At 42.1% G+C, this 16131-nt stretch overlaps 1 protein-coding gene across 1 annotated transcript in view; it reads right to left on the bottom strand.

Moving 5' to 3' along the window:
• PCSK2 (proprotein convertase subtilisin/kexin type 2) overlaps positions 1–16131 on the bottom strand; it is a 175930-nt gene that overhangs the window by 58357 nt on the left and 101442 nt on the right. Inside the window, exon 5 of the mRNA XM_060784162.2 lies at positions 9766–9803. Within this exon, the coding sequence (XP_060640145.2) occupies positions 9766–9803 (38 nt within the window). The remainder of the gene's footprint in view (positions 1–9765; positions 9804–16131) is intronic.

Genomic DNA, 16131 nt, shown 5'->3' on the forward strand with positions numbered 1-16131 from the left:
GGGTCTTAATTTGAGGACCTCTGCCATAGACAATGGGTTGATTATGGTGTAAACATAAGGTTCAGTCTGTCAATCAAATCTAGCAAGATTCTTACATTCTTAAATGAGCTTTCCAGCTTCAATTAAAACATTGTGCTTGGACCTTTCTCTTCCTGTGTTCCCCATGACCTCAGCTAAAGAAATCCATTAAACCAGTGAAAAATACAGGTAAACATTCTAAGAAGCACAATGACATTCTCCAGTACCTTTCATTTAACATTATTTACTCTCCCTCTAGAGCGCATTTTCACTTATGTTTCCTCAACAAGATGTTCTCAGCAAAACTAATAGATCTGATCATAGACAACATTTCAACAGCAATTTACTGGATGTGTAAATTGATGGAATCCCTGCTATCATTAGCTGAGTCAACGCAAGCTCCAGAATTACATTAATCAGACACAATGGTTACTGCAACTGATTCAAGTACCACTCACTTCCTCTCTTGAAGCAAAAGAAAGAAAACTTATCTGTCATTCAAATGAGAAATGTGCAAATTCCACAAATGATACAATGTCCTTGCCAGATTTGCATTCTATCCTTTCAAGGAGTTTAACTTTGAGCGAGCAGCACTTGCAACTGGTCGAAGATCAATAAAGCGTATTTGATCTCTGGACTCTCTAATACCGTGTGGCTGTATCTCCATACTGATCTTTATGCTGATGACCTCTAAAAGCTATGTATGGAATATTAATGTCAATGCAATTGGTTTTCCCTATGGGAATTTCTTTCATAAGCAATTCGATTTCTTTTAGATAACTTTAAGAACGAGCCAGTACATCTAGTGGTTTGAGTGTTGGACTAGGACTCTAGGGGACCAGAATTTAAATCTCAGCTCAGGAATGGAAACTCAAGGGTGACATTGAGCAAAACATACATTTTCTGTCCCATAGAATGGCAATGGCAAATTTCCTCTATCAAGAAAACCCTGTGCTAACAAACAAAACAAAACCAACAAACTTGTGGCAGTATTGTGGTAGAATAGAGTTGATTCCTGAGATGCTTGTCATTTGCTTACTACTGTGCAGATGAATATTAGAAGAAACATAATAATAATAATAATAATAATAATAATAATAATAATCTTGATTTATACCCCGTCACCATCTCCCCAAGGGGACTTGGGGCGGCTTACATAAGGCCAAGCCCAAACAATACAATACATCAGTAAAAACCAAACACAACAATGATGAAAACAAAAAGTCAGAGGGAAAAACCTCTGGGGGGGGGGGATTAAAAATAGCCTCTGGGGAGAAGTGCTACATTTTAGAGAGTGGTGAAAAGGTGCCCTAAACATAGTCTGCCTCTCTTATCCCTGACTGGACTGCCGCGTCCAGTGGGTCACTACCCTATGGCCAAAAAAGAAAAATGAACTTCGGTACATGGAACGTACAGACACTGATGGACAACACTGACAGTGAACGCCCAAAACGCAGAACTGACATCACTGGAAGACGTTAACAGCGACATAGCAGCCCTTCAGGAGACCTGGAGAGCAGGAGAGGGACAGCTGAAGGAAGAAAAAGGAAGCTTCACCTTCTTCTGGAAGGTACTGCCTGAAGACCAAAGAATGCACGGAGTTCGCTTTGCTATCAGAAATGATCTGGTGAAGCATCTGACCGAAGCACTCACTTGCATCAATGAGCAACTCTCAACTCTCTGAATGGACCTTGCCAAAAACCAACAGGCGACCATCATAAGTGCCTATGCACCAAGACTAGATGCTGATGATGACATCAAGGAAAATTTTTACTGTCAGCTGGACACCATCCTATCAGAGATACCTAAGGAGGACAAAATCATCCTCCTGGGGGACTTTAATACAAGTGTTGGATGAGACTTCAACCTGTGGCCAGGGAACATAGGAAAAGACGGGATTGGAAACAACAACTTGAATGGCATCCTGCTTCTCACCAAATGTGCAGAACACAACCTTGTCATCACCAACACGCTCTTCCGCCAGAAAAACAAGTTCAAGACATCATAGAAGTCCCCCCGGTCTTCTATGTGAAAATAAGTGGCAGCCCATGGAGCTCCTTGAACAGGAGGGTTAACTGGTGCTCTGTAGGGAGCACCAGTTAACATTCTGGCCGCCACTTGTTGGACCAGTTGAAATTTCCAAGCCGTTTTCAAGGGCAGCCCCACGTAGAGCGCATTACAGTAGTCCAATCTATGAGTGACCAAGGCATGGACCACCCCGGCCAGATCAGCCTTTGCAAGGTACGGTCGCAATTGGCGCACAAGTCTCAACTATGCAAAAGCCCTCCTGGATACTGCCGACGCCTGAGCCTCAAGCGTAAGTGATGAATCCAAGAGGACTCCCAAACTGCGGACCTGTGACTTTAGGGGGAGTGTAACCCCGTCCACCACAGGTTGCCAACCTATACCCCGATCTGGTTTACGATCAACCAGGAGGACCTCTATCTTGTCAGGATTGAAATATATATCAGTGATTGGTTGGGGGGGGGGGGGCGGGGGGCGCCAAAATACTGTTTGCTTACCTTTGAAAATTACCTAGGGCCGCCTCTGTCAGCATCCCAAATAACCAAACCAAATCTAAAGTTGACCAATCTAAAGCTGACTGATTCATAACCCTTTTGGTACTAATGTTGGAGAGTGGTCCCTAGTCAAAATGGTCCCTGGTCAAAAAAATTTGGGAACTGCTCTGGAGTATTCCTGGTATTTAAGTTTCATGGTTAAATCTTAAACTCCTCACGTGCTCCAGTAGTTATATTCCTTTCCTCACTAGTGGAGGAAGTTCATTGTTATTCAGACTGATCAACTAAGTGGACACTAATGGGCTGATTTAAATAATAAAGAGCCAGATGCTGCTGCAAAGGCCAGTGTTTGTTCTTTTGTCCATTGTGCAATGCAATGGACATTTTGTTACATTCTCCAAAAAGAAGCCTCAAAAGCTATAAAAAGGACTACACATGTAAGGAAAGGCTTCTTAAATTTTTCCACTTGGGACCTCTTTTGGCCCAATAAATTTTTGCATGACCCTGGGTATATAGGTATATAAAATAGCTATAAAAGCAAACATTTACTGATAACAAAGCAGCATGTGCAAAGCTTGCCAAACAACCTAATCTTTCTTTTTATGAAGTACAGCTGAAGCATCATCTGTAAAGTCCGCTGTAAACAGTGCATAATATATTCATGTAAATGTCTAAAACAGCCGCAAGGTGACATTGAGATTTGTTTTCCAGACTCCAACATTAAGCTAATGCACAATTTCATAAGCAGTGGTCTAAGGAAACAGGGATACAACCTGTGAGATTTCAATGAAGTGGTTTTATAGGTTCCCATCCTAGTTTCACAGGTTTTGTTTTGTTTTTCAGATTAGGATTTGCTTGAGAAAGTAAGAAAAATGACCAGAACAATATCATTCTTAGGGTTTATATCCTACCTTTTGCTTGACTTAGAACTTAAGTTAATTTGTGTCAGATTCAAACAAGGTATGAAGCGATCTTCTAGTAACAGATTTATACCTTGGAAAAGTTGCCCTGACTGTGATTGGAAAAGTTAGAGTCAGCTGCCAAGACCTCTTGGAGCACTAGATGGAAGCACCACAACAACACCAACAAGAAATAATGGGATTTCTAGAGGAAATTAGGATTTGGTTAGTGAGGGGAGAAATCTCAAGGAGAGTATTGTCTTGAAAAAGAAAAAAAAACAAACTAACTAAAAGAATGGAGATACCACTTGAACAATAGGAAGAACTTCCTGACTATGAGAGCGGTTCAGCAGTGGAACTCTCTGTCCTGGAGTGTGGTGGAAGCTCCTTCTTTGTAAGCTTTTCAACAGAGGCTGGAGGGCCATCTGTCTTGGGTGCTTCTTGGCAGGAGGTTGGACTGGATGGCCCATGAGGTCTCTTCCAACTCTTATGATTCTATGATTCTATGTATGTGATTCTTCTGCTGATGATTGCTCCTAGGCTACTACTGTCAATTGGTCAGTAGTACAGCATGGTTATCCTCCCCACTTCTCTCAAACGTCTCTTGCACTGCCTTGTCCATTGCTACTTGCTGGCTCCAGCGCTCAGCAGGAGGAAGCAGCACATGTGAAGGCAAACAGTAAGATCAGAGTCAGTCCTGGAGAAAGAAGCAGCAGTCGCTGCCACTGATCACAGCACTACTAACTAGCTGACTGATAGCCATACTCCTATTATTATTATTATTATTATTATCATCTTTATTTATACCCCGCAAAATCTCCCGAAGGACTCGATGCGGCTTACAAAGGCCAAGGCTGCTGACAACAACAACATACAATACACAATAAAACTCATAAGCAAATAATAAACATCAAGCAAAACAATAAAACAGTAAAACGATGACACCGTGAATGCAATTAAAACGGAAAGGCCAGGCCAAATGTAAGACACAAAATTTAAAAGTGCTGAACTTGACAGGTAATATATAGAGGTATTTGAAGGTAGGTGCAATGTGCAGATTATCCTGAATCTCTATCAAAGTGCATTCTGGAAAGGCACACTGGAACAGCCAGGTCTTCAGGCTCTTCCTGAAAACTGCCAACGTTGGGGCTTGTCTGATGTCCTTGGGGAGAGAGTTCCAGAGTCAGGGGGCCACCACAGAGAAGGCCCTGTCCCTTGTCCCCACCAAACGCGCCTGCGACGCAGGTGGGATCATGAGCAGGACCTCTCCAGATGATTGGAGGGAGTGTGCGGGTTCATAGACGGAGATGCGGTCACGCAGGTAGGCAGGTCCCAAACCGTTTAGGGCTTTGTAGGTGAGCACCTGCATCTTGAATTGGGACCGGAAAATGAACGGCAGCCAATGGAGCTCCTTGAACAGGAGGGTCCTATGACCTTATCACATTGTCTAATGGATTTGCTAAGCATTGTGACAAATCCATAGGGTCCCGTCAGGGGGCATGGGGAACCCGTCACCCCACATTGCATGTTGGGAGTCCTGTCTCATTGGAAAGAGCCACAAACCTATTCCCTTATCCATTTAGCCAGTTAATTACCCTGAATATATGAGGATCTAGTCCACATGTGGCAGCTCTCTCCTCCTCAAGCATCCTGTCCACATCCTCAGACTGTACAAGTTCTACATCCCATGGGTGTGATTGAAAGCACATTCAGATCATACTTGTTCCTTCCACCTTTATTTAGAAGATCTCATTATATCTCCTGTCACACCTCCCAAGTATACATGTTGTTTCCAGAGGGAATTTGAAAGGGCATTTCTAAATGTCATCCATCCTGCACAATACTTCATCTGTGCCATTTCCAATTTTCTTCTCTTGGCTGTGTGTGCCTTTTCTTCCCACTCAACAGAAGGTTTCTCATGGGGAGATGTGAAAGATGTGCTAAATCACGGCAAACATGACTCCATCTATCCTCTGCCTGACTCACTGTAGCAGAAAGAGCTAACCTCCTGTTACCCTGACATCAACATCTGAGGAAATCAGTAGTGTTGGTAAACAGCTGGATCGCTAGTCTTAGATAACTGGACACCTCAAGTTCTAATGCAGGCATTTATCTCACCTCCATTCTGTTTTTTTTCTCCTGACTTTGCCATAGTGATCACCAAGATATGAAAAGGTCAGTACATGAAGTTCAGAGCTGCCATTTTGCTATCCTGCAGCTCCTATAAAATTCTCATCTCTTAATCAAAGCAACTCATCCTTTTCAAGGACAATGCAACTTTGCTCCTCCTCCAGTCTCTTTCCTGGGATCAGCCGAAATAAATCATATGTGGCATACCTCTGCTCTTGCTTACAATTACTCAGATGTTACTATGGAAAACTCTTTGTGATGCCTACATGCTTTAATTCACCAAAGGAAACAAAGAACCTTGCATTATTCTCGAATGAGTCTCACTCAACGCTTGGCCTGAAGCCTAACAATGCAAATAGAATAATATAGAACAAGTCTGGCTTTTTTCCTTTTCTTTTTACCTTTGGAGCATGTAGTTATGTCCCCCAGTTCTACTATCTCTTTATTTGCACTGTAAAACCTCACAGAGCTATGTTGACATTATGTTTCGTACTTTATGTAAGAATCAATATACAGGGTTAGTCAAAATGAATAGGCCAATAAGAAAATTAATTGTAGCCGAATTGGCCTATTCATTTTGACTAACCCTGTATATTCAGTGAATAATTCAAGAGGAGGGTAAAGAACTAATCCTTATGTATTACATATAGTGCAATAGAAAGATATTTTCCCCCTCCCAACTCCAATCTTTTTTTTTAAAAAAAAAACAACTAAATATACTTCTGCAGTTAAAAGAATAATTCACCCACTTAGTTGGACTGTACATATACAAGAAAATTAAGTTGTACTAAAGACTTTTTAGATACACTGATATTCCAAAATCCTTCAAGTTGGGTTCAGCATTATTTAAACCAGGCTGTGTAAATTATTACTCCCTAGCTATTGTTGAACTGCAACTGGAAGTTACAAACCAACAACATCTGCAAGGCAATGTTGTGCCCTTCTTGATTTAGGAAATGTGAATATATTACACTATTCTGCCTTGGTTAGACCACACCTGGAATATTGTGTCCAATTCTAGGGACCACAATTGATGAGAGATATTGACAAGCTGGAATGTGTCCGGAGGAGGGCGACTAAAATGATCAAGGGTCTGGAGAACACGCCCTATGAGGAGCGGCTTAAGGAGCTGGGTATGTTTAGCCTGAAGAAGAGAAGGCTGAGAGGAGATATGATAGCCATGTATAAGTATGTGAGAAGAAGTCATAGGGAGGAGAGAGCAAGCTTGTTTTCTGCTGCCCTGGAGACTAAGACATGGAACAATGGCTTCAAACTACAAGAAAGGAGATTCCTTCTGAACATGAGGAAGAACTTCCTGACTGTGAGAGCCGTGCAGAAGTGGAACTCTCTGCCCCGGAGTGTGGCGGAGGCAGGGGCGGCTCAACCCATTATGCAAAGTAAGCATTTGCAGTATAGTTGATTTTGCCTAGGGGCGCTCTTGAGGTGCTCTTGGGGGAAAATAGACCTTGACATATGTGAGTTGTAGTTACTGGGATGTATACTTCATCTATAATCAAAGAGCATTCTGAACTCCACCAATGATGGAATTGAACCAAATATGGCACACAGAACTCCCACGACGAACAGAAAATTATATCAGTGATTGGTTGGGAGTGGGGGCAAAATACTGTTTGCTTACCATTGAAAATTATCTAGGGCTGCCTCTGGGTGGAGGCTCCTTCTTTGGAAGCTTTTAAACAGAGGCTGGATGGCCATCTGTCAGGGGTGCTTTGAATGCAATATTCCTGCTTCTTGGTAGGGGGGTTAGACTGGATGGCCCATCAGGTCTCTTCCAACTCTATGATTCTATGATTCTACACCCTGGAACCCCATGGCTATAGTAGGTCTAAGCCTAGAACTACAAAATATTAGACCCCTGGATCTAATGGGTCACCTAAACCAGGCAGTTTATCTCTGTGTAGATGTGCCCCAGAGCTCACATGGATGGGATGCACAGACAAGCCTCGGATGCAGTATAAATCTTAATTCTTTCATTTTGCTGTAGCCAATTCTAGTTCTTTCCCCTCTTTCTTCCTGATTGTAGAGCCATTTTGATATCACCAGAGGCAGCCACACAACCAGGAAGAAGGAGTAGGGATCGGCTGGTTGCACATTTGTCTCTTTGATGTCAAAATGGGATGCCCTTGCGATGAGGAAGAAGGAAAGGGGATCACCCCACTTCTTCATGTTGCTTGCATAGGTATTACATTCTAATGTCAGCAGATACACCTGTAGTGGTCAGGAGCTTATAACACAGAGAAAGTGTATCATCTGGACAGCAAACTGGGCTGAATTGCACCTAATCTTGCTGTCCAAACTGCTATGAAGTTATAGGATACTCCAGAATTTCCAGCAAATGTCAGAGTATGTCCCATGTTTGCCTGAAGTGGGCAAAGCCAGATGAAAATTTGAATGGTATTTGATATAGAACAACTGGAAAGGATCATAGTTGTAACGGTTTGGGACCCGCCTAGCTGCGTGACTGCATATCTGTGTACGAACCCACAGAATCTCTTCGATCATCTGGGGAGGCCCTACTCAAGCTCCCACTGCCATCGCAAGCGCGATTGGTGGGGACGAGGGAGAGGGCCTTCTCGGTGGTGGCCCCTCGACTCTGGCAGTCTTTAGGAGGAGCCTGAAAACGTGGCTGTTTCAGTGTGCCTTCCCAGAATAAGGAAACTCCCAGCAATATGTCCTCAAATACACTTTAATAATGATGTTGGGTTGTCTGCACATTTCTTCCCTCTTCAAAACCTTTATTCCAATTACATGCTACCTGTTCATGCCCAGCATTATTTTTTAAAAAAATTTATTACTGCATTTGGCCCAGCCATTGGTTTTTAAAACCTTGTGTTATTGTTATTGTTTTTGCTTATTTTGCTCTGAGTTTTGTATTGTTTTGTATTATTGCTGTTATTGTTATTGTTGTGTTGTGGGCTCGGCGTCATGTAAGCCGGACCGAGTCCCTCGGGAAATGGTAGTGGGGTACAAATAAAGTTTTATTATTATTATTATTATTATTATTATTATTATTATGCATGGGTTTTAGGAGAAAAACCACCAACAGTAGGGAGCTGTAATTTAAAGGTGGATCAAGAAGAGGAAAGGAGGAGCTACTCATAGTGTATGTAGGTTAGACAAGAGAAGAGTCTAACCTACATACATTATAAGTATGTAGGTTAGATTCTTTAGTTTAAACAGTATATGTAACATAAGCTCTTCTTAAGGGCTTATGTTACATATACTGTTTAAACTAAAATGAAAATTGTGCTATTTATTTGTCGTGTCAGGGCAACCAGTCGATTATATTACATTTCTAATGAAACAAAGCAAACAAACAGACAAAATACAAAATTTGTGAGTTTTGTAGTTGGTTAAATGTCCTTTGACCAGTATCTGGCCACTTGGAGTGCTTCTGGTGTTGCTGCAAGAAGGTCCTCCATTGTGCATGTGGCAGGGCTCAGGTTGCATTGCAACAGGTGGTCAGTGGTTTGCTCTTCTCCACACTCGCATGTCGAGGATTCCACTTCGTAGCCCCATTTCTTGAAGTTGGCTCTGCATCTCGTGGTGCCAGAGCACAGTCTGTTCAGCGCCTTCCAAGTCGCCCAGTCCTCTGTGTGCCCAGGGGGGAGTCTCTCATTTGGTATCAGCCATTGGTTGAGGTTCTGGGTTTGAGCCTGCCACTTTTGGACTCTCGCTTGCTGAGGTGTTCCAGCGAGTGTCTCTGTAGATCTTAGAAAACTATTTCTAGATTTAAGTCGTTGACGTGCTGGCTGTGCTTCAATTGTACAACATTGTCTAAAATGTGCCCTGCCAAACTTTCCTGGTTTGGCAAGGTGAATCCAAAGAATACTCTGCCCTCCGATTTCTCCAACTGCTTTTAGAATGGCCTCCCCAACGCCCAACTTCACTTCAGTCACGTAAATAATTGCAATGTAAAAGTAGTTTGGACTCAAGTAAATCTGTAGGGGGGAGAAAAGAGATAAGGGATGGAGCTTTGCCCTTCCCTGTAAGTTTAGGCAAAAGCAACCGGCGCAACCTCCTCTAACGTATATATTCTTTATTATTGATAACTTTTGCCATCTTAACTACATTCCAATACTGCTTGCAACATGTCCCAGTTTTCTTAGGTTTAGTTTCCTATAAAAGGTTAGACAGAAGAATAAAACATTGTAATACAGAGAACACTGTTGACTTACATAATTGGAGGCCAGATCTGGATGAAGATAATCAATCCCTGAAAAAGAGAATTACAGTACATAAGCTACGAGGAAGCAAATAACAGCAGCTGCATGCTTCAAATAGAGATGTTTTGAAGAGCTATGAAATCCAGTTATGTGTAAATAAGCAAACTACGAGAAGCAATATTGGCCACAGAGACTGCCCAGTTAAATCCAAGCTGTCAGTCCTTGGCTTTTGCATTATACAGGAACAAAACCTACTATTAAATGTTACAGGCCAGATTTACAAGCTATGTTCTGATATGTGTTCAGAGAAGACACAGAAGTATTGGAGAACAGACGCAGAACAGTTTTTAGTTGTGCAAATGGTTGTAAATCAATACGTTTACGTACCAAACGATTTCAGCAAAATTAGACATTTTGAAATATGCAATGTAAGGCTGGCCAAATACCTATCAGATAAGATCATTCTATAGCTCAGAATCTTAGAACATACAACCATGGTGCCGATATTGCTCCACCTTAAAGGTCATGGAAAATGTCTAATGTCTAATGTAATTCTAATGTGCCTCTTGAACACAGTATTTTGCACACTGAAGCTTTTCCTTCTCTTTCCCCTGCCCCATACGATTTGGATTGCCCAACACAGTTTTCTGCAGCTGTTACCTATGGCAGCCATAAATCCCTATTCTTCACAGGCTCACTTGGAAAAGTATAAAGGTGATTTTAGTACTCTTGTGTACTTTTGGCTCTATCCATTCTCATTTTCTGAAACTAGAGTCAGGACTAGCCTTCCCATCCAGTAGGGAGAGTTAGCTACTTTCGGAAGATGTTGGGGAGTGAGGAACATCTGTGGGAAGTCAGAGAGTTGTGTGTCCTGAAGCTGAACCTATGCTCCCTAAATTAGCTTATGTGGAATGGAGAATTTGTCTAATTTGCAGATAGTGAGCCCTTGGTACCCACTAGGGCAGTGTTTCTCAACCTGGGGGTCGGGACCCCTGTGGGGGTCGCGAGGGGGTGTCAGAGGGGTTGCCAAAGACCATCAGAAAACATAGTATTTTCTGTTGGTCATGGGGGTTCTGTGTGGAAAGTTTGGTCCAATTCTATCGTTGGTGGGGTTCAGAATGCTATTTCATTGTGGGTGAACTATAAATCCCAATAACTACAACTCCCAAATGGTAAGGTCTATTTTCTCCAAACTCTACCAGTGTTCACATTTGGGAATATTGAGTATTTGTGCCAAGTTTGAACCAGATCCACCATTGCTTGAGTCCACAGTGTTCTCTGGAAGTAGGTGAACTACAACTCCAAAAAACTCAAGGTCAGTGTCCACCAGACCTTTCCAGTATTTTCTCTTGGTCATGGGAATTCTGTGTGCCATGTTTGATTCAATTCCATCATTGATGGAGTTCAGAAGGCTCTTTGATTTAAGGTGAACTATAAATCCCAGCAACTTCAGCATTACCAAATAACAAAATCGATCACCCGCAATTCCACCAGTATTCAAATTTTGGGCGCATCAGGTATTTGTGCTAAATTTGGTCCAGTGAATGAAAATACATCCTGCATATTTACATTATGACTCTTAATAGTAGCAAAATTACAGTTATGAAGTAGCAACGAAAATAACGTTATGGTTGGGGGTCACCACAACCTGAGGACCTGTACTAAGGGGTTGCGGCATTAGGAAGGTTGAGAACCACTGCACTAGGGTTTGGTTTGAGAACCCAACTTACCTGTCTGAACGTATCTCCTTCTATGAACCAGCTAGGACGTTAAGATCGTCTGGGGAGGTCCTGCTCTCAATCCCGCCTGCATCACAAATACGTTTGGCGGGGACGAGAGACAGGGCCTTCTCAGTGGCGGCCCCTCAGCTATGGAACACCGTTCCCAGAGATATTAGATTGGCCCCTTCTCTGTTAGCATTTTGTAGGAAGGTTAAGACCTGGTTATTCGAGCAGGCATTTAAAAATGGTGGGGACGAGGGACAGGGCCTTCTCGGTGGTGGCCCCTCGACTCTGGAACTCTCTCCCACCGGAGGTTAGAACCGCCCCATCTATCCTGACATTTAGGAAACGGGTGAAGCCGTGGTTGTGGAGACAGGCTTTCGATGAATGAGACAACACCCTAGGATTTTGGATGGAAGATGATGTATATTTGATTTTAATATGATGACTGGCCACCATAGTTTTAAATATACTGTTATTTTAAATGTGTTACTGTAATTGTGAACTATGATATTTTACTGATTGTATGTGTTTTTATGGTTGAAAACTGGGCTGAGTCCCTCAATGAGGTGAGAAGGTCGGTATAGAAAACTTTGAAATAAATAGAAATAAATTAAAAAGGCAGTGTAACAAATATTGGAACATGAAACAACTGGGTGATGAGATTGGATCTTGATTTTAACGAAGAGACACCATGAGTTAGGTAGTATTGACTTTGCAATGTTTGTATATTGATGCTATGGTTTTCAATTGTTTTAATCTGTTTTATGATGTTCGAGCATTGAATTTTGCTACAGTAAACCGCTTTGAGTCGCCCGAGGGCTGAGAAAAGCAGTATACAAATGGAATAAACAAACAAACAAACAAACCCATGGATTCAAGAGCCCCTGGATGTTCACATGCAATTATATACCATGGCTTTGTAAAATGGTGCCTCTTATATCAAATGGCAAAAACAGAGTTTGCCTTATAAAAATATACATTTTCAAGTCTTGGATGGTTGAATCCATGGAAGAATATCCATAAATCGTGAGGGTTGGCTGTATTGAAGTTTTTTGTTTGTTTTTTTGTCGTGTCAGGAGCAACCGCTCCTGTTGTGAGAGAATTGGCCGTCTGCAAGGAGGTTGCCCAGGGGACCCCTGGATGATTTTTTTGATGTTTTATCATCCTTGTGGGAGGCTTCTCTCATTTCCTCGCATGAGGAGCTGGAGCTAATAGAGGGAGCTCATCCGCCTCTCCCTGGATTCGAACCTGCGACCTGTCGGTCTTCAGTCCTGCTGGCACAGTGCTTTAACCCACTGCGCCACCAGGGGCCCTGTATTGAAGTGAGATCCATCCACTTATCTAGTTGTTTCCTAAAGAAGGAAGAGAGGTTTCCATCTTGCCTTTCACCCTGGATGGCAACATGTATTGGCTTGGCTCTTTGGTGAGCAGATAAGCCAACCGGAAATTGCTCGCGGACTGTGTGGCCATTCCTCACCACAACTTAAATTTGTATTGCAACAATGACCTTTGAGAATATTTTTGCAAGTTACTGTCTATATCTTTAGAGGGTAAAAGAAATTAATGGTCACCTCCAGGTTATTCTATGTCCTATATACAAGCAGTAATCTTGAACTAACAAAGTACTACTTAAAATGAAAACCTAGTCGGTGACAACAGTCGCATCTTTAGTGAAACTAAGCCTCAATATTCCTGGGTTGTGCATTTACATACATGATGCTCTAAAATAGGGACAGGGAAACTGTGGATCTTCAGATGTTATTAGACAGCAACTCCAATCAACTCTCCCCATTGGAGATGCTGAATGGGACTGATGGAGTTTGTAGTTCAGCAACATCTAGGCAGGGGTCCTCAAACTTTTTAAACAGAGGGCCAGGTCACAGTCCCTCAAACTGTTGGAGGGTCGGGTTAAAATTTGAAAAAAACATGATTGAATTCCTATGCAAACTGCACATATCTTATTTATGGTGCAAAAAAACACTTAAAAACAATACAATAATTAAAATGAAAAACAAATTTAAAAAATATAAACTTATTAGTATTTCAATGGGAAGTGTGGGCCTGCTTTTGACTGATGAGATAGGATTGTTGTTGTGTGCTTTCAGGTCATTTCAGACTTAGGTTGACTCTGAGCGAGGGCCGGGTAAATGACCTTGGGGGGCCATATTCAGCCCTCGAGCCTTAGTTTGAGGACCCTTGATCTAGAGCAGTGTTTCTCAACCCGGGGGTCGGGACCCCTGGTGGGATCACGAGCAGATGTGAGAGGAGTCACCAGAGACCATCAGAAAACACAGTATTTTCTGTATTGTCGAAGGCTTTAACGGCTGGAATCACTAGGTTGTTGTTGGTTTTCCAGGATGTATGGCCATGTTCTAGAAGCATTCTCTCCTGACTTTGGGCCTGCATCTATAGCAGGCATCCTTAGAGGTTGTGAGGTCCTTTGAAGATGGCCTGCCACAGGTGCAGGTAAAACATCAGGAGAGAATGCTTCTAGAACATGGCCATACAACCTGAAAAACCTACAACAACCCACAATATTTTCTTTTGGTCATGGGTTTTCTGAGTGGGAAGTTTGGCCCAATTCTATTGGGGTCAGGGAGAGGTTTCCCAAGGATAACGGAATACTTTTGCAATGGCTTTGTGAATAAATAGAGGGCCTGTGAAACTGTAATCTGATACATGTTTTTATTGATATTGGTTGTGCAATCTGGTTTTATATTTAACTAGCTGTCCCCTGCCACGCGTTGCTGTGGCCCACATGGGGGTTCTGTGTGGGAGGTTTGGCCCAATTCTATCGTTGGTGGAGTTCAGAATACTCTTTGATTGTAGATGAACTATAATTCTCAGCAACAACAACTCCCAAATATCAAGGTCTATTTTCCCCAAACTCCACCAGTGTTCACATTTGGGCATATTGAGTATTTGTTACAAGTTTGGTCCAGATCTATCATTGTTTGAGTCGACAGTGTTATCTGGATGTAGGTGAACTACAACTCCAAAATTCAAGGGCAATACCCACCAAACCCTTCTAGTATTTTCTGTTGGTCATGGGAGTTCTGTGTGCCAAGTTGGGTTCAATTCCATCATTGGTGGAATTCAGAATGCTCTTTGATTGTAGGGGAACTATATATCCCAGCAACTACAACTCCCAAATGTCAAAATCAATCCCCCCCCCCATCCCACCAGTATTCAAATTTGGGCATATAGGGTATTTGTGCCAAATTTGGTCCTATGAATGAAAATACATCCTGCATCTCAGATATGTACATTACAATTCATAAAAGTAGCACAATTACAGTTACGAAGTAGCAACAAAAATAATTTTATGGTTGGGGGTCACCACAACATGAGGAAGTGTATTAAGGGGTCGCAGCATTAGGAAGGTTGAGAAACACTGATCTAGAGGGTAACATTTTCCCTGGTTTAAAGTATCTAACTCACCCCTTGTCTGAAACCACTCTATGAGAAAAGATTGGCGAATGGATACTTTCCATATATGGGGTGAGTATCCTTTTTCTGAAATTTGTGGAATTGGATTTATTTATTTTTTGCTATAACGAAGATTAGTGGTGATGAAGAATGTAATAATAAACAAAAGGAAGAGATATGCTAATAAATGCATGCTGGAGCTGGAGAAAATTCTCTGTTTTTGAAATGGACCTTGAGGTATCAATTCTTATGGAAGAAACTAGCCGTCCCCTGCCACGTGTTGCTGTGGCCCACATGGGGGTTCTGTGTGGGAGGTTTGGCCCAATTCTATCGTTGGTGGGGTTCAGAATGCTCTGTGATTGTAGGTGAACTTTAAATCCCAGTAACTACAACTCCCAAATGTCAAGATTCTATTTTCCCCAAACTCCACCAGTGTTCACATTTGGGCATATGGCGTATTCGTGTAGAGTTTGGTCCAGATCCATCATTGTTTGAGTGCACAGTGATCTCTGGATGTAGGTGAACTACAACTCCAAAACCAAAGGACACTGCCCACCAAACCCTTCCAGAATTTTCTGTTGGTCGTGGGAGATCTGTGTGCCAAGTTTGGTTCAATTCCATCGTTGGTGGGGTTCAGAATGTTCTTTGATTGTAGGTGAACTATAAATCCCAGCAACTAACAGTCCCAGATGACAAAATCAGTTTTTTTGAGTGAAGGACATACATTGGGTTGTTAGATGTCTTGTGTCCAAATTTGGTGTCATTTTGTCCAGTGGTTTTTGAGTTCCGTTAATCCCACAAACGAACATTACATTTTTATTTATATAGATGAGTTTGCAATGCCTGAGTTTTTGATGCTTCTATCATAATCGCAATGGACATAGGATGTTGTGGGATGTTGTGCCTCCTCACCTGAGGCACAACATCCCACAAGCAAGTTGCAAGAACACAACTTTTAAGAGTTTGTTGCACTTTTATGGCAGCAGTTAAAAGTTAAATTAAGTTAAAGTCACTGCCTCATGCTGCTTAATGGTTGAGTAGATCCTGGAAAGATGTGTGTGGTGTTCTACATGTTGCGTAACAGCTTTTGAAGGCCTCAGATACCAAAACGCTCAGGATTTTTGTGTGGCTCCTGTGACACACATACCCCTGAATCCCTCCACTTTAAAAGAATACCACATTGTGTTGTAGTACAGTGTGATAGTAACATTACTACTACTGGTAG

Source organism: Anolis sagrei, chromosome 1 (assembly GCF_037176765.1).
Source record: "Anolis sagrei isolate rAnoSag1 chromosome 1, rAnoSag1.mat, whole genome shotgun sequence".
NCBI classification, from domain to species: domain Eukaryota; kingdom Metazoa; phylum Chordata; class Lepidosauria; order Squamata; family Dactyloidae; genus Anolis; species Anolis sagrei.